This window comes from Periplaneta americana, chromosome 15 (assembly GCF_040183065.1).
Source record: "Periplaneta americana isolate PAMFEO1 chromosome 15, P.americana_PAMFEO1_priV1, whole genome shotgun sequence".
NCBI lineage: Eukaryota > Metazoa > Arthropoda > Insecta > Blattodea > Blattidae > Periplaneta > Periplaneta americana.
The window spans coordinates 5,635,589-5,662,892 of NC_091131.1; the positions used below are offsets into that span (position 1 = coordinate 5,635,589).

General features: G+C 36.9%; 1 protein-coding gene across 1 annotated transcript in view; it reads right to left on the bottom strand.

The window, feature by feature from the left end:
- Positions 1-15,232: 15,232 nt before the first annotated feature.
- Positions 15,233-27,304, bottom strand: part of S6KL (S6 Kinase Like) — a 288,054-nt gene continuing 275,982 nt past the window's right edge. The window contains exons 9-10 of the mRNA XM_069848898.1: positions 19,645-19,836; positions 15,233-15,478 (exon numbers count right to left, since the gene is read on the bottom strand). Coding sequence (XP_069704999.1) covers positions 15,383-15,478; positions 19,645-19,836 — 288 coding nt within the window. The 3' untranslated portion in view covers positions 15,233-15,382. The remainder of the gene's footprint in view (positions 15,479-19,644; positions 19,837-27,304) is intronic.

Sequence of the window (27,304 nt, forward strand, 5' to 3'; positions counted from 1 at the left end):
GGCTGTTCTTCATGAAATGTACACGACACAACGTGCATTACACATTCGTTCACCTTGAACAGGGTGGGGCGAAGAAGGAACGAAAGTAATGCAGCAGCAGTAATAATATTAACATTAATCAATGTTATCATTATCAAAAAACTGGGTTATTTAATAATAATAATAATAATAATAATAATAATAATAATAATAGGCCACCTCTGTGGTGTAGGGGTTAGCATGGTGGTCTCTTACGCAGAGGGCCCGGGTTCGATTCCCGGTCGGGTTGAATTTCCTGGTTGAGGTTTTTCAGGGTTTTCCCTCAACCGTAAGGCAAATGCCAGGAAATTCGGGCCACAACATCCTTGAAAATCACAGCCCTCATTCATCACCGAAATCATATTCATAACAAATCAGTAACATATATAGTCGCCATCTAGTTCACAACAGAACCAGTCTCAACAATAGTACACACGCCTTCGGATTTCAACCAAAGATTAACTCGCGATATGACCAAAGATGTTAAAGCGAGTATAAATAACAGCGAAAAAAAATTAATAATAATAATAATAATAATAATAATAATAATAATAATAATAATAATAATAATAATAATAATAACAAATTGAGGAACATTTTTGTTTTTAACATAAATCTGTTGGAAAATATTTTTTCCAAGGCCGTGACTAAATGTCGGTTTTTAGGTTATCAAAAGCGGTAGAGAAATGTAACATGTACCAAAATCTCAACAATATTACCTCTACATGCTTTACAGTGGTCTAATCTTAATTTATAATTAATTATCTTAACCATCCGCTTTCGACAAGAAATTCCTGGACAACACTTTCGATTTTTTTGCACGATATCCAACTGAATTCCTCTTTAACAATGGAATAAGTTTTCCATATTTACTAATATCAATGTTATCATTTACCATTAAACAAAATCTTAACATAGAATATTATGCCCATATCGTAGAAGACTTTCGCTCTTTCCGTGTAATACACCAACAAGGCATTTTCTGGATACATTTGTACATTCTTCAATAAGCAGCATTCTTTAAAACGACTGTATGCACCTTCATATAATCTTCTGAGTTTTTTTCGGCAGTAAACCAGAAACTGCCTCACTAGCAGGATACGTTATTTCTTTTGGTTCATCAAAACTATCCCTTTTGAATCGCACACACAAATCCTAAGAATACAATCAATATAAACAGAAGAACGATGCTATGACATTTCCTTTGCACCAGTGCGTATGCCCTCAATAAAAATAGCTGCAACAAACTTCAATAAAGAAAAATAAAATAAAATGCCACAATTTAGTCACGGTCTTCGAAAAAATAGTATATACACCACGGGGTCGAAACACATTTTCCCCTCAGTACATTTGTAGCCTTCGGGATAATCCCTTGGGCTCCAATTATGTACTTAGCGGAAAATCATGATTTTCTCTCCCTTAATGTATAATGTACTATTTCAAGAGAAAATTTGAATTTAAATAGGAAATTATAATTTAAAATCCTAAAAGATACAGTTGGCTTTATTAACTTGGAAAGGGTAGCAAAGGATGTCAGTCTGCATATAAATGAAGGGAAAACTATGTATATGCCAGTGACAAAAAAAAAATCAATGTTAACAGACCTACATAAAAATCGATCCACATAAATTTGAAGTTGTTCACAGTTTTATCTACTTAGGATCAGAAGTTAATATCGCTGAAATCCAAAAACGAGTATTTTATGCAAACAAGTGCTTTCATGGCCTGAAGAAACACCTGAGGTCCCGACAGTCTTAGTCCAGCCAGTACCATACCTGGTAAGGTTTATCTTGTCTCAGTAGCAATAAAACCAAGTCCCTTCAAATGAGGGTGGAGATTATAGGAGAGTTGTAAATTTTCAGAATTCCTTTCAAAATCTTGTTATTGTACAGGCTGCCGGAACTCAGTTTCTTGAAAGACAAGCTCAGTGACGGAACTATACAGTACGAAGAGAGATATTTTGTTACTTTATTTTTCACTACAGAATGTATCAACTAGTCCCTTCCGTCACTGGATGGATAGACAGCACCGCTCCACTCCCCCATCGCCATAACGACACAGACGAAGTAAGACATATCTCCAGCGAATAGGGATTATAAAGAATGGACACTTCGCGTCGGTACCTTTGATGTAGCCGGACCGATTTCAATGACCTTCAAGCCAGCTAGAGCGTCAGATTCTGCTTTCTCCCTAGAGTTGGCGCTGACATCATACCAGCTAGCAGTCGACACAGCGGAAATATAACACATACAATTAATACATCTAGGTACATTATGTACTCAAATAAAATAAATTGGATCCATAAAATAATAAATCCTTCATTAACTGTAATGTCTAGACTCTAGAGTTCCTTTATAATGAGAGTTCAGACGTTGACCCCCAACAACAATTAAAATATGTAATGATTTGATAGCGCTGAAAATGGAAAAACAAAACTCTTACGAGAAGTAAAACCATATACCTATATTATATTATATACAAATATTAAACGAATTCGATACTTAATTTTATAATGTATTATATTATTTTATAATATAATTTATGATATCTCAAATATAAAATATTATTATTACAACTAGTTTGTCACTGAGAAATAAGGAAAAGCTGTTAACTTGAATTTATTTGAAGCAAAGCGTTACTGGATTATGCAATAAGGTAGGTGATGTTCGGATCCTATGCCTTAATTCTATTCTCAATTATTATCTTAGCGTATGCTCGATTACACTACCTCTAGCGCTTGAAAGTGGAACTAGCCGCTGGCGCACAGAGAAACAAAACACAGGAAAATTCGCTCAGTGTCCATTCTTTATAATTCCTATTCGCTGATATCTCCTTTCTCTCTCTTTTCACAATGAGACAAGATTCATCACACAACCTTTAACGTACCGAATGTCTCCGAAACTTGGTCACTGTCGAGGCTTGGTGACAGACAGCTACGCGCATTTGAGACGGCAATCCTAGACATGTTTTTGGCCCGGTAGAACAAAATGGAGTATGGAAAAGAAGATACCATTTCGAGTTCTACAATTTATTCTATGAACCGGATAGTGTTAAACTCATTAAGATCAAGAGGCTGGAGTCTAGAGCGGGCTGGACATGTAGGCTACTGCGCGCCAGTGATCAAAGAACCATGAAGAAGATATTTAACACTTTGCCAGGAAAGTTGGCAGACCCAAGTTACAGTAGGAAGAATGTGTTCGACAGGATATCAGGACGCTGCGAATTAAGATATGGAAGAGCGTAGCATTGAACAGGGAGGAATGACGAAAGCTTTTGAGGAAGACCAGTGCCACACAGGGCTGCTGAGTGAATGATGATGGAGTTGAAAATATATACCGGTATTTATTGGAAGTCACGTAAATATATACGTAAATTAATACAATACGTTTTAGTGAAGCTAAGTTCCCTGCCCGCTGCACTCTTGGCAGACATGACAGTGATTGGAGTTAGCTGGATTTACGACTTTGTTTTAATTAGGTAGTGGATTTTTTTTTTCGAAATTGTAAGCTTTTAAAATATAATCTGTTTTGCATTGATATTTATGTACAAAATTCTGAATGTAATATTCAAACCCTTTTTCGAGTGACTTTATTTTTAAACAATAAGTAGAAATAGCCTAAACCTTTTGTGATGCCTATCAGTTACTTTATGTTATTCACACAAAGCACGGGAGATTGCTACGCAGATTTCAGATACAACTGGTAAGAGCCGATACTGTTAAAATGTACAAAGATACTTCAGATTCCCTTGATGATACAGACTTTCAGTTTTTGTAGGAATATTCAGTAATATGTTTTTTGCTGTATTTAAAACTATTCTTGTCAGACCTTGAAAGTTAGAATTCTCAGGCAGAAACTTGTTGCTAGGAAAACCATTCTTCATAACATAAAACTATACTGAAATAAACCCATTACAGTACATTTATTGTTACTTAGTTACCGTTACCGAGTAGTTTTGCGAAGGCTTTGGAATAATATTGCTCTAAATTTTTCAATGCAAAATACATTATACTAGTGACTTGTGCAGCAAATGCTGCAAACTAAGTTCATTAGACGTTCAAATAAACATTTTTCAGATTTATTTTCAATGAAGAATACCAGACATTCTGAAAGTTATTTGCTTCCATAATAATGAAAGATACTCTCTCTCGAGCCAATACTGAAGAGGACGACGAATATAAATATCTACACCACACCGCCATTAAATATATGAAAAAGACCCAACCCCACTTGATTAATAACTATAAAAATATTTGCTTTTAATAATATTATTATCTTACGTAAGTTTTATAGCTTTCAGTAACATATACTATAAAGCCGCCACTCAGTAAAATATAGAAATTAAAATCTAATTTAAGTTATTCTCTACATCTACTTATATAACCCCAAAACGTTTCACTTTCATATCAATATAGCATTAATATGCATTATTAATGAAAAATAGTCACATCATGGCATTAATTACAATAATATTTCATTTCTAATGGTAATAATGTCATCAAACCACCTCAAGTTTTGTAGTTTTTAATATCCAATACACAGCTGTACCCAGAAAATTACACACACAGAATCGAACCTGTAAATTATTTTTAGTAAGTTAAGTTTTTAATAACCAATTTAATTTGAGCTCTAAATATGTCAGCATTCTTGCAGATCACGGCCTTCGTGTAATATTGTTTACTGTAGTGTGTGTTTTGTTTTATTCTGAAATGCAATTAGCTAGTTCTCAAAACTGACGACAGATGGATTTTTGAAAATAGGAAAATTATGTTGAAAAATTGACATTTAACTGAAAACTACTATTTTTCTGAAAAACTTTGGGTTCCAAGCTTCAAAATGAGGGGTCATTTATTAAAATCCGGTCAGCCGTTTTCCCGTAATTTCCATTACCAATTTCAAATTATATATATATATATATATATATATATATATATATATATATATATATATATATAAGTCTTATATATATTTGCAACTTTAAAAATATAATCCTGCAAAAAATGGTGTACAATACACGTTTGTGAAGTGCATTACAAAATCTCGGAAATTAAAGAACGATCACAGCGAGTTTTTCAAACTTTTCCCCGATTTTGTAAAAAAAAAAAAAATCCCAACCTTGTATCGTAATATATTATTACACGCTGAAAGTAAAAAAAGTTAGATTTTTTAATGGGAAATAACACCGAATTTATGTTTTTTTTTTGTTTTTGTTTTTGTTTTTTTTTTTGTGTGAAACAACACCGAAATTAACCAAATGATTATACCGAAATTTAAAATTCTTATTCACCGTAAAATGGGATCCCTGGTCTTCATCTTGATAAGAAATAAAGTCTTCAAGTTACATTATTTTGTGGGTTTGGAATGAATGGGGCCGTCTAATGCTTATCCTACTTCTTCTTTTTTTTTTTTTTTTAATTTTTATAGAACGTTTTCGGCATATTTATGCCATCTTCAGGTCTTAAAAAGTTGTCTTAAATACATACTTAATATTATGCCACATTGGTTAAATGCAATATATCTAACAAACGAAATCATAATTACACTATTTTTAAGGCTAACTTGTGATTACTGTGTCCACAATCAGTTGTTGACTGTACAATGTCACTTCATAATATGTTAAAACACAAACACTAGTTGAATGAAACAGATTAAAACAGATCTATAAAACATTAGCATTAAAAACATTAACAGATGACACTTGATATAATTCTTATAAGATGGATGTCCTGTACATCGTTCATTTTGTTTACATGTTCTGATAAAACAAGTTAAACACAATTGGATTGCTGTGTTGTGTGGTGGATTGTTTGGCTGTATCAAGTGTTGCAAAGTTTTCTGGCGTTAGCAATCAAATTGAAGTACAAAAGCATTCGACGGCCCCATTCATTCCAAACCCATTGTATTTCTGCTTATCGGTTAAAACTACCAACAAAAATGAAAATATTATATTGTGGGTTGAGAACAGACTGGCCCTGCACACTATTTCGAAGGCTGCATCATCTCCGTGTATGAGTGCAGACAGGACATGGTTTGATCTGCGTTGAGCTATGCTGCCACGCAACGAAGATCGAGTATATTTGAACATCCAGTGCTGATCTCCCTCCAAATTTCTTTTCCTCTTCTTGCTACATTACAGACGACCAAGCCCAGTCGACTGCGTTGTTGATGCGTACAGAAAGAATTTTCCCGCTGAAGCTTCCAGCTTGCCATTACATGAGTACTGGGTTCTTTTTCCTGGGGTAGATCTCGTCTGTGAGAATCTGTAACGATATACTCGCGGTTTGGATGCACGTGTACGACGACGACCTTGGTAAGAGACTCCTCCAGTGTTGCCAACCCCCAACATACGACAGCAGGATAAAGTTTCAAAACTTCTTCCCTATTTACAGGGCGATCATAATGTTTGTAATAAATGTAACATGTCCAGTTTTTTTATTTTCGTAAAAGCGACACAAAAGCCACCGGTAACTTATACTCTCCCCTTCCGAAAATTACATGAAGCACAGCGTATCTCTCGACTGTCTGCAAAGAGCTGTACACAAAGCAAAGCAAGTATAGGGTACATCTTGATTACACAACTTTTAACACTGTATCACTTCGGAATATGTATTATATGACTTTCTTGTGTTAAATTCTATCGTACCTGGTTTACATGTTTCGACCTATTATGGGCCATCCTCAGAACTGGTCGTTGTTGGTCTTGGCGCCTCTTGTTTTGTTTCCTGTGAGGGTGTGTTTGTGTGGTGTAATGTGGAGTCAAAGAGTGTGCGTGTTCTGAAATTGAGTTGTGTGTTGAGAATTTCATTGAGGTGTGTTTTGGTGTGTCTGTATATTTCATATTGTTCTAGTGTGTTTAGTTTCTGGTTTTTGGTTGGATGTGTATTATTTCCACATATGCAGAACACATCACAAATGCTAACCACACCTACAGAGACATCAACACAGACATGGAAATACTATACATCCAACCAAAAAGCCAGAAACTAAACACACTAGAACAATATGAAATATACAGACACACCAAAACACACCTCAATGAAATTCTCAACACACAACTCAATTTCAGAACACGCGCACTCTTTGACTCCACATTACACCACACAAACACACCCTCACAGGAAACAAAAGAAGAGGCGCCAAGACCGACAATGGCCAGTTCTGAGGATGACCCATAATAGGTCGAGACATGTAAACCAGGTACGATAGAATTTAACACAAGAAAGTCATAATACATATGATTAAATAAGTAATGCTCGGCCAAAATATGAGGTGCAACCACAAAGAATTCAAAATATCTGGTGGCTGATTCAATTATAATATCTTTCAAAACGTGTGATACATAGTGTTCTGCCAAATGGCAGGCCTTTCACTGCAAATCCAGCATTCTCCAATCTTTCCTACTTTCTGTCTTCCTCTTAGTCTCCGCATATGATCCATATATCTTACTGTCGCCCATCTGATACTTTCTTCTGTCCCGAATTTTCTCCCGTTCACAATTCCTTCCAGTGCATTCTGTCTACTGAACGATTCCGGACATAAACTATCCATTATTCCAGCAACATAAACGAAGAAGATACATCTGGATATTCCCAAGGAACGAAAGCAGATCATTATCAGAGATATGGTCCCTTCCTACAAGGGTCAATATGCAAAAATGTCTCAGATAGAGTAACATCTGATAACACATTTAATTGGAATATCTTTCGAAACATCTAGTAGCTAATTCAACTTGTAAAATGTCTGGTAACGAATTCAATTCAACTATCTTTCAAAACGTCTGGTAACGAATTCAATTCAACTATCTTTCAAAAGTCTGGTAACGAATTCAATTCAAATATCTTTCAAAACGTCTGGTAACGAATTCAATTCAAGTATGTTTCAAAACGTCTGGTAACGAATTCAATTCAACTATCTTTCAAAACGTCTGGTAACGAATTCAATTCAAATATCTTTCAAAAGTCTGGTAACGAATTCAATTCAAATATCTTTCAAAACGTCTGGTAACGAATTCAATTCAAGTATGTTTCAAAACGTCTGGTAACGAATTCAATTCAACTATCTTTCAAAACGTCTGGTAACGAATTCAATTCAACTATCTTTCAAAAGTCTGGTAACGAATTCAATTCAAATATCTTTCAAAACGTCTGGTAACGAATTCAATTCAACTATGTTTCAAAACGTCTGGTAACGAATTCAATTCGACTATCTTTCAAAACGTCTGGTAACGAATTCAATGTAACTATCTTTCAAAACGTCTGGTAACGAATTCAATTCAAATATCTTTCAAAACGTCTGGTAACTTATTCAATTCAACTATCTTTTAAAACGTCTGGTAACGAATTCAACTATCTTTCAAAACGTCTGGTAACGAATTCAATTCAAATATCTTTCAAAACGTCTGGTAACGAATTCAATGCAACCATCTTTCAAAACGTCTGGTAACGAATTCAATTCAAATATCTTTCAAAAGTCTGGTAACGAATTCAATGCAACTATCTTTCAAAACGTCTGGTAACGAATTCAATTCGAATATCTTTAAAAACGTCTGGTAACGAATTCAATTCAACTATACGTCTGGTAACGAATTCAATTCAACTATCTTTCAAAACGTCTGGTAACGAATTCAATTCAAATATCTTTCAAAACGTCTGGTAACGAATTCAATTCAACTATCTTTCAAAAGTCTGGTAACGAATTCAATTAGACTATCTTTCAAAACGTCTGGTAACGAATTCAATTAGACTATCTTTCAAAACGTCTGGTAACGAATTAGACTATCTTTCAAAACGTCTGGTAACGAATTCAATTAGACTATCTTTCAAAACGTCTGGTAACGAATTAGACTATCTTTCAAAACGTCTGGTAACGAATTCAATTAGACTATCTTTCAAAACGTCTGGTAACGAATTAGACTATCTTTCAAAACGTCTGGTAACGAATTCAATTAGACTATCTTTCAAAACGTCTGGTAACGAATTAGACTATCTTTCAAAACGTCTGGTAACGAATTCAATTCAACTATCTTTCAAAAGTCTGGTAACGAATTCAATTAGACTATCTTTCAAAACGTCTGGTAACGAATTCAATTAGACTATCTTTCAAAACGTCTGGTAACGAATTCAATTAGACTATCTTTCAAAACGTCTGGTAACGAATTCAATTAGACTATCTTTCAAAACGTCTGGTAACGAATTAGACTATCTTTCAAAACGTGTGGTAACGAATTCAATTAGACTATCTTTCAAAACGTCTGGTAACGAATTCAATTAGACTATCTTTCAAAACGTCTGGTAACGAATTCAATTAGACTATCTTTCAAAACGTCTGGTAACGAATTCAATTAGACTATCTTTCAAAACGTCTGGTAACGAATTCAATTAGACTATCTTTCAAAACGTCTGGTAACGAATTAGACTATCTTTCAAAACGTCTGGTAACGAATTCAATTAGACTATCTTTCAAAACGTCTGGTAACGAATTCAATTAGACTATCTTTCAAAACGTCTGGTAACGAATTCAACTATCTTTCAAAACGTCTGGTGACGAATTCAATTCAAGTATCTTTCAAAACGTCTGGTAACGAATTCAATTCGACTATCTTTCAGAATGTCTGATGACTGAGTTCCTTTATTGTTTTACATTGAAATTCAATGATTGAATATATCTGATGTCTAATTCATTTTCGATGAACATTGCACAGTGAATGAACCAACTCTGTGCCCTGTGCTCGTATACTCATGGACCGCATATCAGGGCGTTACTTTCGGTTCCTGTTAAGGATGTAGCAACCACGCAGCTTGACTGCATTTGAAAATAATTTCGAGTACTGTTCTTACAGGAGAGCAAGTTAAAAGTTTCAAGATCCATTACAGTCTACTGTCTTTGGGTTATAATTTTTCAAATTTCTTTGAACTGATGAGGTTGTTTTTATTTTTATTTTAGTAGGTTATTTTACGACGCTTTATCAACATCTAAGGTTAGGCCTATTTAGCGTCTGAATGAGTTGAAGGTGATAATGCCGGTGAAATCAGTCCGGGGTCCAGCACCGAAAGTTACCCAGCATTTGCTCATATTGGGTTGAGGGAAAACCCCGGAAAAAACAAGGTAACTCGCCCCGACCGGGAATCGAATACGGGCCACCTGGTTTCGCGGCTAGACGCGCTAACCGTTATTCCACAGGTGTGGACATGAGGTTGTTAGCCAGTACAGTTAAACTACACAAATCTACACTACCTGAGCTACTATATGACATAAAAACAGAAAATCGATAATTTTGGATTTATCACATTTTTTCCCTGTGCTCTTCATATATTTCTAGCAAATATTACTTTATTTATTTGTCCACACTTGTGGACAAACCAGGTGGCCGCGAAACCAGGTGGCCCGGGTTCGAATCCCGGTCGGGGCAAGTTACCTGGTTGAGGTTTTTTCCTCAACCAAATACGAGCAAATGCTGGGTAACTTTAGGTGCTGGACCCCGGACTCATTTCACCGGCATTATCACCTTCATTTCATTCAGACGTTAAATAACCTAGATGCTGATACAGCGTCGTAAAATAACACAATAAAATAAATAAAAAAAAACTTTATTTATTTAGAAGCAGTAATAGGTTTCAATAAATGCCCCTGTGTACATTTTCTATATTGTCATGAACATTAGCAATAATCATTAGTTTCTGCTTTGTCTTACTGAGAAAAGACAATAGCTATGTAGTTGATATTATCCGAAAAGGGGACGGTGTCTTCTGATTATTTGCCAGGTTCTTGCTGCTTGACTGTTTCGTGATTGGGAGCAACACGCATTCAATGGGTCATCAATTTTGCAAAAGCAATACAAATAATTTACACAGTAAATGCTATCACAAAATGATGCTCCATTCTGGCGAAGTTTGTGTCTCATGCCGCAAGATTTTGCAAGAAGTATGGCTGGAATTCGTCTCAAAACTTGAATAACGTCTTTGTGTGCTTTCTGCGAACGCCAACGAAAGAGCCAAAATGGCGGGCGATTATATTAAGTATTTATCGAACCTTAAGAAATGAATAACGTCTTCCTCAGCGAATCACAAGACGCACACGTTTAAATGTAGCCGACCTGCAACGCGATTGGCTGCTGGAAATTAGAGCGACGGGACTATAGTATGTGTAACAATGAGGGCTCTATTACATCACAGGCTTAACCATTGTTGCATGGCCTTCTTGAATATTTAACACGTCAGGAACTGTTGATTGGTTAAAATAAGTAGGCTACCGTTTTGCCAGCGCCAGACGTTAAAACGGTTGCTAATTTAATGATTTAAAAAATCTTACGGACGTTATGGCGCGAAAGGCTGCAAGAAATACGTTACCAATTTTTAATTTCGTGCAATTCAAAAGAGAATTGAACAGTTTTACAATCGGAAAGTGGTGGAAGCTAGAGTACCACACACGGCAGACTCTAGTAAAACTGTTCAGATTTTAATATTCAAGAAGCAGGCTGTCCATGCTACAGTTGGCAACGCCGGACTGGACAAGATTTAGTTCTGCAAGAATGAGTGCGCGGTACGTATGGGAATGGCTGCGTCTGCACACACTTGGGCGCGCTCGCCACAGTCCATTGCAGCCGCTGGTTCCTATGCTAGCTCGAGGTGCGTCTGTTTCGATGTCGCTGTGCTCTGTTATTGCGGAAATAAACAGAATCCTGAGACAAAATGGTTGCGGGAGACTTCGTGCCAGTTACGTACATACAACTGATAATTTAGAGCACGGATTTATATGTATTTATAAAGCCCAAATATGCTCCATAGGTACTGTACTGTTGCAATGTTTCTCTATAGCTTGAGTTGTTCTGGTTTTTATTTCAATTTTACATACATTACACACGATACTGTCTTCGTTAATACATAAAATGCCACTCTCATACTTCTTAATTGCATTTCGTATCTCTAAGCGAATTTAACGTTTTGACGTCGACATTATGAATGGATCAGCACTACACTATTCAACTCGTACTAAATACTTGAGCAGGATAACACAACTACACACATTGCGTTGCAATGTTACTATGAACGGACCGGGTTCCTTCGTTTTGTACGCTGCTGTACTCGCCAGGTACACAAAAGACGGACGGCGCGGCACGTGCCATATACTCCGATACGAAACAACTTCACTTTTCCTTAAGTCATCCCGTATCCACTGTCTAATTATAAGCTAAGCATAATGCCGCGTTTGAATAATTCCCTATAGAATATAATATTATGGTGATTAATAAATAATAAACTAGTTTATAAATACCTAGTTGCTAATTGACTAGTTCCAGCTTGGAAGTCATCTTCAGAACTGGCGAGGTCCTTGCGTCTTCCGTGTTTTCATTTGGTTTGATGGGCTGCGTTTGTGTTGTGTAGAGTGGAGTCAACTAGTGTGTGTGTTCATAAATTCAGTTGTGTATTGAGGATTTGTTGGAGGTGTGTTTTTGTGTATCTTTGTATTTCGTACTGTTCTAGTTTGTTCGTTAGGTATGTAGAATTTTTATGTCTGTGTCTATGTTGCTGTAGGTGTGGTTGGCGTTTGTGATGCGTTCTGCGTGTGTAGTAATGTTGTGTTATTGTGTTTTTAATTATCGAGTCACAAAATGTACAAGGCTATTCAAAAAGAAGGAGCAGATTTCAAATATTTACTCCTTCCAAACTACAAAAGAAAGAAACAATTCCAACATTCCTGGACAGACGAAAGTTTATATTTTGAACAGTCCGGGTAGAAGTTCCAATCACGGCCGCATTGGCGCTGTTGCTTCTCATGCGCTCCTTCTTTTTGAATAGCCCTGTATGTTGCGCAGTTCTTACATTTAAGTTTTGTGAGAATAAACCCAAGTTCGTCATGCAGTATTTGCTGTGTAAAACTCTGCCTGTGTACGCCAACTTTCGTTTCTAATACAGGAACTTACTAACTTCAAAATCACTGATCGCTGATTATAAACACTTCGAAACTCTGATTAATTTTACGACGCTTTATCAACTCTGATGGTTATCTAGCGTCTGAGTGAAATGAAGGTGATGATGCCAGCGAAATGACACCTGGGACCTGTTTCACAAAACTATCAGTTTAAGGAACACAAAGCATGGACCGACATCAATGCTAGGTTAGCAACACCATCATACTTAGGCAGGGCTGATCATATTAGGAAGTTTAAATGTGAAGACAAAGAATGGACGTGGCAAAATTTTCCTTTCTTAACCGCACAATAGTAGACTGGAACAGCTTACCTGCGGCAATCTTTCAGGGTGTTCCTCTCAAAATCAATACATTTAAGGAAAGGTTGAGAAGATTAGACTGAAAATGTAATTGTAGGTGGAGTGTAATTATCTAAGTTGTGTCATGTAATTAATTAAGTTTATATGTAATTAATTAAGATTATATGTAATTTAGTTGATATGTAAATAAATTAAGGTGGTATGTAATTAATTAAGATGATATGGAATTAAGTTGATTTGTAATTAATTAAGGTGATATGTAATTACTTAAATTGGTAATAGTTGGGTGAAATAGAAATACTTATAAGTTAAGTTTACTTTTGCTTATTGTAGACGTAGAATAGTTTTTATTTATAGTCCTAGGTTTATTGCATCTATTTATTTATAGTTAGAAATAAATTTAGGTTTATTATATTTTATTTATTTATTTATTTTATTTTTATTGCTGTTATTATTGTATAATTTTAATGGTATTATTGTATATTATATATCACTGCCACCGGGTATATACCCAATTGTAGTGTTAATAAATACATACATACGTACATTTATAAGTAGTGTAGAAATTATTTTTACGCAAAAATTCCAACCCTAACTACTTATAAAGATCACTCTTCGACTGTACCAAACCACGTGCAAACAGTTATCACTTGGTTCCGCAAATACGAAGCAGATTTATTAATGCTGATTGTTGATAAAACTGTGCATCTAAGTGTCACGTGACAACTTGTAGTTAAGGTTGTCTTTATTTCAAATAATCTGACAGTGAGATTGTAATGCAAAGTTGCAAATACAGTAATAAGGCCCGGTTTCTTCAACCTTTGTTAAATTATAACAGTGTGTTATTCCATTTTAACTGTAAACTTAACAGTTGAAGCATTTCTTCAACTACTGTTAGTACTAACAGGCTGTTAAAACCTATGTTAATTTAAATTCTCAATTTCTTGCAGTTAAATCATTTAACTCTCTGTTAGCATAGAAGTATCCAATATGACTGGTGCGTTAGATGCTGAACTTATATATCTGGATTATTTAGAAAATGATATCCATGAATACATAAACAGACCGGATGATTTCTGTGATTTGACAGACCAGAAGTTCATACAAAGGTATAGGCCATTTTCTGCCAAGCCTCACTTTTCGCTTTCAACTTAGATCCGTTTTTGTTTGTTTATTCTCAATAATTGGTTTATACTGCGAAATAATTTCCAGCAGAAGGTTTCTTTCTAACTAAGAGACATTAGTCCCACGATTTCTTTTTGTTCCAGTGTTTTCCATTTCATAACAGCAATACCAATACGCTGCTCCACGCTATTGTGATACAGACGAGGAAAGAAGCAGAAATCAAACCTGAGAGAATAGAAAGACTTCTATCCTCTCTGAATCAAACAACGGAAACAAGCGAGAATCGCAATTGTCAGAGTTCAGAAAACAGAAGTGAGCCTATACTTGGTTATAGGTTATGGTTAAACTCTAGAATCTCTGGTCCTAACAGAGAGTTAACAAATGAAATGTTAAAATGTGAAATGTAAAGTTGAAGAAACGCAACATTTTTAACAGCAATTCATACTTTTAACTTACAGATAATTAACGCTATGTTGGGTGCATTTTAACAAAGGTTGAAGAAACCGGGGCTAAGAGTAATAAAAGGCAGATTTTACCCTTAAACATTACGTTTTGGGTTCTTGTAGATTAACGATCTGAAAATACGTGCTAATCGATATTTATAGTCATTATAAAATTTAAATACATACGGGTCTACATCACGAATTTAAGTACGAAAAGCCTAAGATGCACATACAGGAATAGAATGTCGTAAAAGGACGGATTAGATGTTGCCAATGTTGATTTCATCTCCCCGGCTCCACTAATCGCGGTAGCATTAATTTCGACGCGACCTTGCCAGCAATATCATCGAAGCTCTTTCCCAAAACGGAACATTTTTTTCCTTCATCTCGTTCTCCTAAGATGAGCCTTTTCTGGGAAAGAGGTGCGAGGGCCACAAAAACAAGGCACACTCGGGAGGACTGTCTCCCGAAATAGAACAGTATCGCGATGAGCCATTTCCGAGAAACAAGGTGGAGCGTAAAGAACACCACGCGCAGGAATGTGGAGTCATCAGGCCTAGGACTGACTTCGTCACGAGGCCCCGGCATCGTAGTCGAAGCCCGAGAACACCTCGTCGCCCCGGGGCGCCTCGCGGACGCAGGGCTCCAGCAGATGCAGCGGGGAGAACTGCAACAGAGAGGCAGCAGACTGTAGTGCAGCGGCGGGCAAGTCCGCGCTCTCCACGGCGAAACAATGAAACAGACATTACACAGCTTCAATGAGACTTGACCTCTGAATAAGATATATCAAATAATAATATGGAAAAGCAATGTCTTCTGAAATTTCTTAGGATTCGAAAGTTATCGTACACAGAGAAATGTCCAGTTTCACTGACAAGCAACCATTCTCACGGGGCAAATAAAAAAAAAAACTTATTTTTTTTTCTTACACAATGTTAATAATGTCAAAACAAGGTTTATACGAATTTTGTTCAATCGAGTGCAATTGCAAAGGCGTCCAGAAAGTAAGTTTGTCTGAGGCCGTTTACAGAAAGAAAATACAATTTCATAATAGTACATTATGCAACGGGCCTATAATGGTAGTAATTAAGACGCGAGTATGTTTATGAAACGAGCGCAAGCGAGTTTCATAATTTTCATACTCGCGTCTTAATTACCATTATAGGCAAGTTTCATATGACTTTTTATGCTCGACCATATTTCTAACTTGAAATTATTCATAAGTATTCATGTTGCAAATCAAGATTTTCAAGTATAACTCCCTGTAAAGTTGATTTGAATAATTTCGAGGGAAAAATTGTTCCGGAGCCGGGTATCGAACCCGGGACCTTTGGTTTAACGTACCAACGCTCTACCACTGAGCTACTCGGGAACTCTAACCGACACCGATCCAATTTTTCCCTCTATATCCACAGACCTCAAAGTGGGCTGACAACCGTCAAGCAACCAACTTCGAGTGCACACTAACTCCGTGTGACTTAAATTGTGGTTTTCTGTTAACGAACAGTGACGTGTATTATGCAAATCAATATTTTCAGGTATAACTCCCTGTAAAGTTGATTTGAATAATTTCGAGGGAGCGTTGGTACGTTAAACCAAAGGTCCCGGGTTCGATACCCGGCTCCGGAACAATTTTTCCCTCGAAATTATTCAGTATTCATGTTATTCTTATCTGACTGGGGAGCGGAACTGACCTTGTGCAATATCTCGTAAATTGTGAGATGTGCGCAGACGCGAAAGTATTGATTTTTTCCGAGAAACAGATGTCATTGACCTTGATATAATCTAGAAAGTAAACATTAATAAACATTAATCTTGATATAACCTTGAAATTGATTTAGAAATTGAAAAACGAGATGACAAATTGAATTTATTTGAATATTATTTACAATTAACGCTAATTATTATAGTAACAGAACATAACCTTCTGCGACAGTATTGGATTTCCAGCCTCCGTGACGTTTCGCTAGTTGTCTTTCGATTGCATATCCGAGAATAATCGACACTTGCGCTTTCATATTGCTACAATGGTGTTTTCTGATTGCTGGAACACCTGAACTTTAATGAATAGGTGTACTTTAATGACGTCCATTAAAGGGCTGCTACCAGGTGTATAATTACTACATTTCGGCATGGTCGAGCATAAAAAGATTTATTAGAACAGATACAGCAATGAGCTATTTTTCAACATATTTACCACCGGAATTGAGACATCTGTCATACTATGGGATCAACAGAGGGGTGCAAACAACTGTCGCACACTGGTTCCGACTTCTACGAGACAGAGATACAAATGTTGATAGTAAAGTATTGTTCACTTCCTCAAAAGTAAATATAGTGTCATCTATATGACCACTCCAGGAATCCAGAAGTAGTACGTAGTGTGACTTTCTTAACAGCCGGGAGAAATACATATCTTAATCATCTTCTCACGTGATTTTTTTGTTAGTTTACCTGAACTACTTCCATCGACCAGGACATTAAATGGTATATCTTTGTCTACACGTTGTTTTACTTCAGGTCCAAATTCCCCTTCCGCTTGAAAGCATAGTATGTACACTACAGTCGTGTTCCTAGACTTCCAGCTGCATAGCTATGGATTTAAACGGTGTACGAAAGAGTGACAGATGCCAAGGATTGCACTGCTACTGTATTAATGTGAGTTAAGAGAAAGAGAAAATAGACTCGAGCATCAATGCGGGAGCTGTGATATGTTTGTCGTGGAACCACAGTCACGAAACTCAATACTTACTAAATATGCAAACATAGATATTTGCTCACCACCAGGATCGCTACTATCGCCTCATCACAGACTTAACTCGCAAGTGATTTATGTCTGAAGTGTCTCATAATCATTGTTTTAAATTTTATTAATGCAATTACACTACATTTTACAGACATATACGTTACTGTTTATGCATTCCAACTAATTTATAAGGTTGAAACGCCACCCTTCGTGATCGGGTTAAGCGAGTCACATGGTCTGTCATACGGCCTCTATTAGATCACGATGGCAATGGCACAGTCTATTGTTCCTAATACTCACAGCGCTCCAAGCGGCTAGCAACTATTGCGAGAAATGCAAAAAATCATCCCAAGTTTCGTGACTGTATATACTAGGTTGTGGCGGAACTATGAGGATCAGAGTGCGCGCAAGAAGTGGTATAAGTAGCAACGATTTTCAAGTCAATATATTTCGTAACTGACGAAAAAACGAAACGAACGACTATCACCACGTTTCTTAACGAAAGAAAATTAGCTTAAATATGCATTTTTATTAAATTCCAGCTCCACGACCTGGGATGGTTCTCTTGTGAGCTTCTTTAAATCAGCCAGTGAAACTTCGATTTTTTTTATTTATTTTATTGGGTTATTTTACGACGCTTTATCAACATCTAAGTTATTTAGCGTCTGAATGAAATGAAGGTGATAATGCCGGTGAAATGAGTCCGGGGTCCAGCACCGAAAGTTACCCAGCATTTGCTCGTATTGGGTTGAGGGAAAACCCCGGAAAAAACCTCAACCAGGTAACTTGCCCCGACCGGGATTCGAACCCGGGGCACCTGGTTTCGCGGCCAGACGTGCTGACCGTTGCTTCACAGGTGTGGACATGAAACTTCGATACCCTCCCACACCACACAGGGAGAAAAAAGCGTAGTGTCGCTTTGGATTTTTCAATGAAAAATCCCAAGGCTGATTGGGACTCGAACCTGGACCGCCTGCTCTGGAGGGAGTTATGTTTTGTAAACAAACGCCTCCGTCTGAAGGTCGAATCAACAAGAACATAAGTTAGGTCACTAGCCTTAAGAATGCAAGCAGCTCTTCTGAATGGTAAACAAACCAGATTTAATCCTTTAATATTAAATTTGCACATTAGGTAATGAATAATTCATGCTGAAAAGTATTCGAGACGCCACTGAAACAGACGAAAAAGAAGTTAATCATAATTACGAACAATTTCTGTTATCTGTTACAGAAACGGGTGTGCTATTGTGCATGATGAAATGATATTACGTTCCATATTCATGTTTTATGAACAGATGACTTTGAACAGATCTTGTAAGCGAAGATAAGGCTCCTGAGTACGATAAATATTGATATAGTACTAATGGCACGAATAGCTATTTTACAACTACAATAACAAAGAATAATTAATTATATTTTCATGTTGTTCAGATGTTATTACAATCCTAATTAAGTAATAGCAACACTTTGTAATAGGAATCTAATTTCTGTTCCAAATAGGCTTTTCAAAAAACATTTCGAATCATCCTGAATGCCTGCGTAACTTATAAAACTAACTACAGCTTTAATATGATTTGGTACTCCCTCCAATGCGATCTTAACATGCCTTATCATATAGTTTGTTGAAAGCTTTTTGGCAATCTATAAATAAATTTGCATTTGTTTCCAAAGAAGACAATTCAATGTCCAGTTTCACTAAACTTCTTTAAATCAGCCAATCAAATTATAAACATATTTACCAAATATGTTCTTCCAGAAACCATTTTGTTTCTCAGTTATATTATCACAAAACGAATTTGGTTTTTGTTTCAAAATGTAAGTATTGTATTATTTTGTAACTTGATGTACGTCGGAAGTTATGCTACTCCTATGCATTGTCGGTTAGTAATCTCTAAAGAGGATGGAGGAACGACCGCAGATCTTTGAGCTCCGAAGATGATGTTGACGACGATGATGATGATGTCTATATCCCCCTAATTTCCAATTGTACAACACAACAGTTCATTTGGTGCAGCATGTCCTCTGAGAGGTCCCGTGAGGGTGCTGCTCCGCCACTTTTCACAGCCCTGCCCGGGCTCTACGTTCTACCTTTTTCGCTCTCGCGTCTGCGAAGCTGAAGTCCTTGAAGAAGGCGATGCCTTGCAGGGCGAGGAGGCTGCGCAGGCGCGCGCGGGGGTCCGGCTCCAGCAGCCGCTGCAGCAGGTCGCGGCAGGGAGCAGCTAGGCTGCAGTGCGCGGGCAACGAACCGGGGACCCTGCTCCCCGCGGCTGGCGCCGGGAACTGCAAGCACACAACAGCATCACGGCAATGCTCCACCACTGCCACAAACCCTTCTAATAATGCGATTCATTAAGTCTCAGAAGAAATCAACTATTTCACATCCTTTAGAAAATGCATGCTCAGGATAGAAACCTCAAATGAACTACTTGATATCCCTTAGAAAACACATGCTCAGGGTAGAAACCTCAAATGAACTGCTTGGCATCTCTTAGAAAACACATGCTTAGGGTACAAACCTCAAATGAACTACTTGATGGCCCTTACAAAACACATGCTCAGGGTAGAAACCTCAAATGAACTACTTGATCTCCCTTAGAAAACACAAGCTCAGGATAGGAACCTGAAATGAACTGTTTGGCATCTCTTAGAAAACACATGCTTAGGATAGAAACCTCAAATGAACTGCTTGGCATCTCCTAGAAAACACATGCTCAGGGTAGAAACCTCAAATGAACTACTTGATCTCCCTTAGAAAACACATGCTCAAGGTAGGAAGCTCAAATGAACTGCTTGATCTCCCTTAGAAAACACATGCTTAGGATAGGAACCTCAAATGAACTACTTGATCTCCCTTAGAAAACACATGCTCAGGATAGGAACCTGAAATGAACTGCTTGACATCTCTTAGAAAACACATGCTCAGGATAGAAACCTCAAATGAACTGCTTGGCATCTCCTAGAAAACACATGCTCAAGGTAGAAACCTCAAATGAACTGCTTGATCTCCCTTAGAAAACACATGCTCAGGATAGGAACCTGAAATGAACTGCTTGACATCTCTTAGAAAACACATGCTCAGGATATAAACCTCAAATGAACTGCTTGGCATCTCCTAGAAAACACATGCTCAGGATAGAAACCTCAAATGAACTGCTTGACATCTCTTAGAAAACACATGCTCAGGATAGAAACCTCAAATGAACTGCTTGGCATCTCCTAGAAAACACATGCTCAAGGTAGAAACCTCAAATGAACTGCTTGATCTCCCTTAGAAAACACATGCTCAGGATAGGAACCTGAAATGAACTGCTTGACATCTCTTAGAAAACACATGCTCAGGATAGAAACCTCAAATGAACTGCTTGGCATCTCCTAGAAAACACATGCTCAGGATAGAAACCTCAAATGAACTGCTTGACATCTCTTAGAAAACACATGCTCAGGATAGAAACCTCAAATGAACTGCTTGACATCTCTTAGAAAACACATGCTCAGGATAGGAACCTGAAATGAACTGCTTGACATCTCTTAGAAAACACATGCTCAGGATAGAAACCTCAAATGAACTGCTTGGCATCTCCTATAAAACACATGCTCAGGATAGAAACCTCAAATGAACTGCTTGACATCTCTTAGAAAACACATGCTCAGGATAGAAACCTCAAATGAACTACTTGATGGCCCTTAGAAAACACATGCTCAGGATAGAAACCTCAAATGAACTACTTGATGGCCCTTAGAAAACACATGCTCAGGATAGAAACCTCAAATGAACTGCTTGGCATCTCTTAGAAAACACATGCTCAGGGTAGAGAGCTCAAATGAACTCCTTGCTATCCCTTAGAAAACACATACTCAGGGTAGAAAGCTCAAATGAACTGCTTGGCATCCCTTAGAAAAGAAATGCTTAGGGAAGAAATCTCAAGTCAATTGTTTGGCATCCCATAGAAAACAAGTGCTTAGCAGGAACCTCAAAGCAACTCTTTGGTACCCCTTAGAAAACACATGCTCATAGTGAAAACCTCAAATCAACTGTCTGTCATCCTTTAGAAAACACATTCTCAGTGTAGAAACCTTAAATCAACTATACGATATCCCTTAGAAAACATGCGCAGGGTAGAAATCTTAAATCAACTGTTAGGCATCCCATAGAAAATAAATGCTCAGGGCAGATACCTCAAATAAACTGTTAAGTATGCCTTAGGAAACACATATTCAGGCCGGAAACATCAAATGAGTTAAGATTAGAGATCGCCTGGTATGTAACCACAGTATGAAAGTGATTCATTGAGCATCAGGAGCTATAAATGGTTTGGTGTACTGATACCACAAGAGACTGTGAATAAGCCAAGGTTTTTAGGCCTGTTTTAACTCCTCCATTTTTATGTGAAACAGGTTAAGTAGGCGCAATGGAATACTGTGACTATGCCAACTTAACCCGCTTCTTTTTATTTTCATATGATGCTCACAATTTGCAAAATTATCGTCCAGTTATTCACATGTTCCGGAAATTGCATGCTATCCAATGACACGGCCTATATGTCTGTGGTCTGCATTTGTCATTCAACATTTTTTTTAAGAAATCGTTCACAAATGTATTATTATTATTATTATTATTATTATTATTATTATTATTATTACAGGCCAATCGACATGTGTTACGAATATCCATTTCTTTTCTACAACAATATTCAAAACATATGTGCAGATCCTAACAGTACAGTGTCTTACAGTTTCCAATATTTTTCCCTCTCGTCGTTGATTTGTGCCAATTTCCATGACAAGTAATAAGAAATAAATGCTAATATGGTGTCACAGCCCCAGTTTAAGCTCTTATAAACTGTAAGCTTCTTATATTCAGCCGTTTTCCACCTTACTTATACACCAAATTCTAATCGCCATATCAATTAACATGATTTATGATTTCGTAACTGAATTACGAATTACAACGCCCGACTTATATAGCTACAATCAGTGTAGCTAATAGTTATACAAAATATTATTCATTAGTCATCTATTTTCTTCTTGAATGGTTATATTGAAATTGTACAGTCTGATCCATTTGGCAAGACATATCGCCATAAAACTGTATCAGGAGTGAAACAATAGTTAGTTCTGTTTCAATATAACTAGTGGCTTGTGCAGCAAATGATGCAAACTAAGTTCTTTAGAAGTTCAAATTAAAATTGTTCAGATTTACAGTATTTTCAATGAAGAATACCAGACATTTTGGAAGTTATTTGCTTCCATAATAATGAAACATACTCCCTCTGAATGCTTTTTATGGCAAATACATTTTCTTGAACCTATCCATCTTCAGTTCTTGAGTTTCAATGCGAAAACGCAAGTAACAATGTCAGGACGATCGGGGTATTTTTCATGTGGGAGTAATGCAGTAGCTATTTCAGGTCATTGCGGATTATAGATGAGAGTTAAGAAAATTTCAGGTTCGTTTAAACCAAAGAAATATGAAATTAATTTTGATTTAGTTTCAAGACGCAGCTAAAATAGGAAACACGAATCATTACTACCTAGGAAAATTAGAGAATCACACATATAAATATGTACATCACACTGCCATTAAATATATGAGAAAGACCCACATCACTTGACTAATAACTATAAATATATTTCATTTTTAATAACAATATTGTTACCTTACGTAACTAACATTATATATAGCTGTTATTCAGTAAATTATAGAAATGAAGATCTAATTTAAAATATTCTTTCTCTGCGTCTACTTAGGCCTAAATAAAACCTCAAAAGGTTTCACTTTCATATCATCAATATAGCATTAATGTGTGTAATTAGTGGCAAATAGGTATACTCACATAATTGTAATAACTATAATAATATTTCATTTTTAATGGTAATAATCTCATTAAACATTCTTAAGTTTTGTAGTTCTTAACAGCTGTACTCGGAAAACTACAGACCAGAGAATCAGACCTGTAAATTATTTCTATATGCCATCTGATCTCTAAATATGTCAGCAGTCCTGCAGGTCATGGCGTTCGTGTAATATTGTTTATTGTAGTGTGTGTTTTGTTTTATTCTAGAAGCCATTATTTCTCAAAACTGACAACAGATGGATTTTAGAAAATAGAGAAAAGATGTAAGAAAATTGACATTACACTGAAAACTAGCATTTTTCTGAAAAAACTTTGGGTTCCAAGCTTCAAAATGAGGAGTCATTTACTAAAATCCGTTCAGCCGTTTTCCCGTAATTTTCATTACCAGTTCAAATTATATATATAGATGTTAAAACACAGGAATTTTGTATCATGAATTTTACCAATGAAAGAAAAATCAAATTATCTCTTAACAACGACTAAGTAGGCTGAACAAATGACAGCTGCTTCTTGCATTTTGATGCATGTAGAGCAGCAATTCTATTATAGTGATACTCTGGTGAATTTTCTCGTTGTACGACTAATTGTACAATTGGATCTCTTCTCTGTACCAGTTTCTTGATTCCATGTGCCGGGGATCTCTGCAATGCATTTAATATTCTCCGCATGAGTCTCTGCCTTCACTAGACTCGCTGCGAAGCATGGCTGTGGAGAATATGAAATGTATTCTAGGTTACTTCCTCTTTTAATTTCAAATCAAAGTTTCCTGATCCAGGAATGCAGACATCTATGAGCATGGTCCTCTTTGCATTCATGTTGCCTGCAGCTGTTTGATCCGTATGTGTTCGTTCAAATATAGTTAGTACTCATTTATAAACCGCTGGTGGAGTATATATTTTTATACCATAGAACAACAGTTCCAAACAGCAGGAAAAAAGTGTCTTTTCAAATGATATTTAATTAACTTTAACTTCATCACCAGGCTTCGAGACTTTGTACCCGATACAATAAGTTTACTGTGCATGCACTATAGGTTGTTGACTCGCTGCAGGTAGATAGAGATGTGTTGAGGTAACAACGTTGGTGTTTAGAGTAGAGTACGGTAGTATGGGGAAACACACACATATGTGCATTCCGAAAGTAAATATACATTACACAATGACAATGTCAAAATAATGTAAAAAGCATTTATTCTCCTGTCTTTTATAAGCATTTGTGTTTAATTACACACAGTGTTAATGGTGGAAATAAACATGTAGCAATTTTAACTTCTTCATTTATCCTATTGGTCGTCTTTAGGAAGTGCAGTTACAATATCGAATTGCAATGTACTACAAGATACATTCTCAGTGTCTCAAACGTAAATCTTTTTCGGTTATCTGCCAAAGTTTGTACTGTAGAAAGCTGCGCTCTACGTCGCATGACGTGATAGGAGCAAAACGAGAAAACCTAACATCATTGCAGTCTCTAAGAGACAGTCCTTTATTCTCGGGTGACTCTATGTCCACTAATTTGCTGTTTATGTTACACAATGTTCCATATCCGTTATTTTTACATAAAATTGATTTCCACTTCAGTTTTACACGTTCAGTAACCGGTGTACTTGGTGTCTCATTAGTTCTCTGCATCATTTTCTAAATTAATTTGAGGGCTTCCGGCATCTCTTGCTCTGACTTTTCTAACCGTGTAATAGTTTCAGACACAGTTTGTATGAAAACCAAATTATTCGTCGGAACCTTCAAATCCAGAGCGTTTTCCTTTGCGTATTTGTTGGCATTCATTCTACAGTACACCCACCCACTGTACGCTTTACCACTATACTCAGTACGCCGTTATGCGGATTTCCCACTGAACTGTTCTATCGGGTCCGAAGTCTCGAAGCCTGTTCATCATGTTCTCGGATTACTTCAGCTCGTTGGAATATTTTTTGCTTGTGTCACAGAGTTCGGCAGGAATAAGATCGCCTGAGGGACTTCCGTTGTCTTATGATATTTCTAGATTTTTTATTCCCTAATTTCGGTTTTGAAAGTCTAACTTTATCAGTGTTCACAATTCAGAAAGAGATGGAAGCACCGATAAAAAAATTGAACTTGAGGAATAGTGAATTGTTAATAGAGGATTCGATTAATTTCCCACTCTAAGTGACTTTCCAGCAACAAATGATGATGAACTCTTGCCCAATATCGTTGGAAATATAAACAGCATTCTTGATTCATTCATATTAACATTAAGGTAAAATTCTCCTTCCTACAATTGAAAAAAGCAATTGGGTGAAAATCTTTTCTTACTTACAATTGGCTTTTAAGGAACCCGGAGGTTCTTTGCCGCCCTCACATAAGCCCGCCATCGGGCCCTATTCTGAGTAAGATTAATCCAGTCTTTACCATCATATCCCACGTCCCTCAAACCCATTTTAATATTATCTTCCCATCTACGTCTCGGCCTCTCCAAAGGTTTTTTTCCCTCCGGCCTCCCTACTAACACTCTATATGCATTTCTGGATTCGCCCATACGTGCTACATGCCCTGCCCATCTCAAACGTCTGGATTTAATGTTCCTAATTATGTCAGATGAAGAATACAATAATAGAAACCTAAAACTAAAATTTAATACCGCTACCAATTTATAAATAACGTTTAATTCACAATATTATACAAATATATAATGAGAAGAATATGCTTCCGAACCTAATTCATGGAGTACATTTTGGGGTCCGCCAAAATGATGTATTAACTGCAAAGGGTCCATGACACTGAAACGGTTGGGAACTACTGCCATAGTTGTATGTTTATTGCACATTCTTGTTGGTAATTTTTAAAGGATTGTTTTACACATTTGTTTGTGTGTTAAAAGGCAGAATATTCTGATGCAGAACCCCGCGAACGACACCTGTTTTTATTATTATTATTATTATTATTATTATTATTATTATTATTATTATTATTATTGTTGTTGTTGTTGTTGTTGTTGTTGTTGTTGTTGTTGTATCTGCGACTTGCAGGTGTGTCTGTTCACGAGAACAGGTTCTTCAGGGAAGGAGCCGCGTTCTTCGAAGACGCATCCCAATGATTTACTGTCCGCAGGCACAGGTAAGGTCACGTCGAGTTCATCCCCTCTTCGGTCGGTGTTGTTGACAATATGTGCGCTCGCTAGAGGGCAAGCGACGAAGAAATGCCATTAGAGCCAATTTCAGCTACCTTGGTTTAATCGCTTCGGAATCTCGCGACCACTTTTTCAGTTCCAGTTTGTAAACAGAGTGATTCCATTCCCCTGTCAGAGCAAAGACGAAAAAGAATACTGCAGGAAGTACAGTCAAGTACACGCGAAATGCAACTGACCACAGCTCACTGCTTAATGTTACGATACAACTTTCCTTGCTAGCAAGTATTTAAGGAAGGACAACAATTAGGTGTTCTTAAAGGCCCATTCACAATGAATTCGTTAACATTAGCTATCATTACTTACTTACTGGCTTTTAAGGAACCCGGAGGTTCATTGCCGCCCTCACATAAGCCCGCCATAGGTCCCTATCCTGAGCAAGATCAATTCAGTCTCTCAAATCCATTTTAATATTATCTTCCCATCTACATCTCGGCCTCAACAAAGATCTTTTTCCCTTCGGCCTCCCAACTAATACTCTATATGCATTTCTGGATTCGCCCATACGTGCTACATGCCGTGCCCATCTCAAACGTCTCGATTTAATGTTCCTAATTATGTCAGGTGAAGAATACAATGCGTGCAGTTCTGTGTTGTGTAACTTCCTCCATTCTCCTGTAACTTCATCCCTCTTAGCCCCAAATATTTTCCTAAGCACATTATTCTCAAACACCCTTAACCTATGTTCCTCTCTCAAAGTGAGAGTCCAAGTTTCACAACCATAAAGAACAACC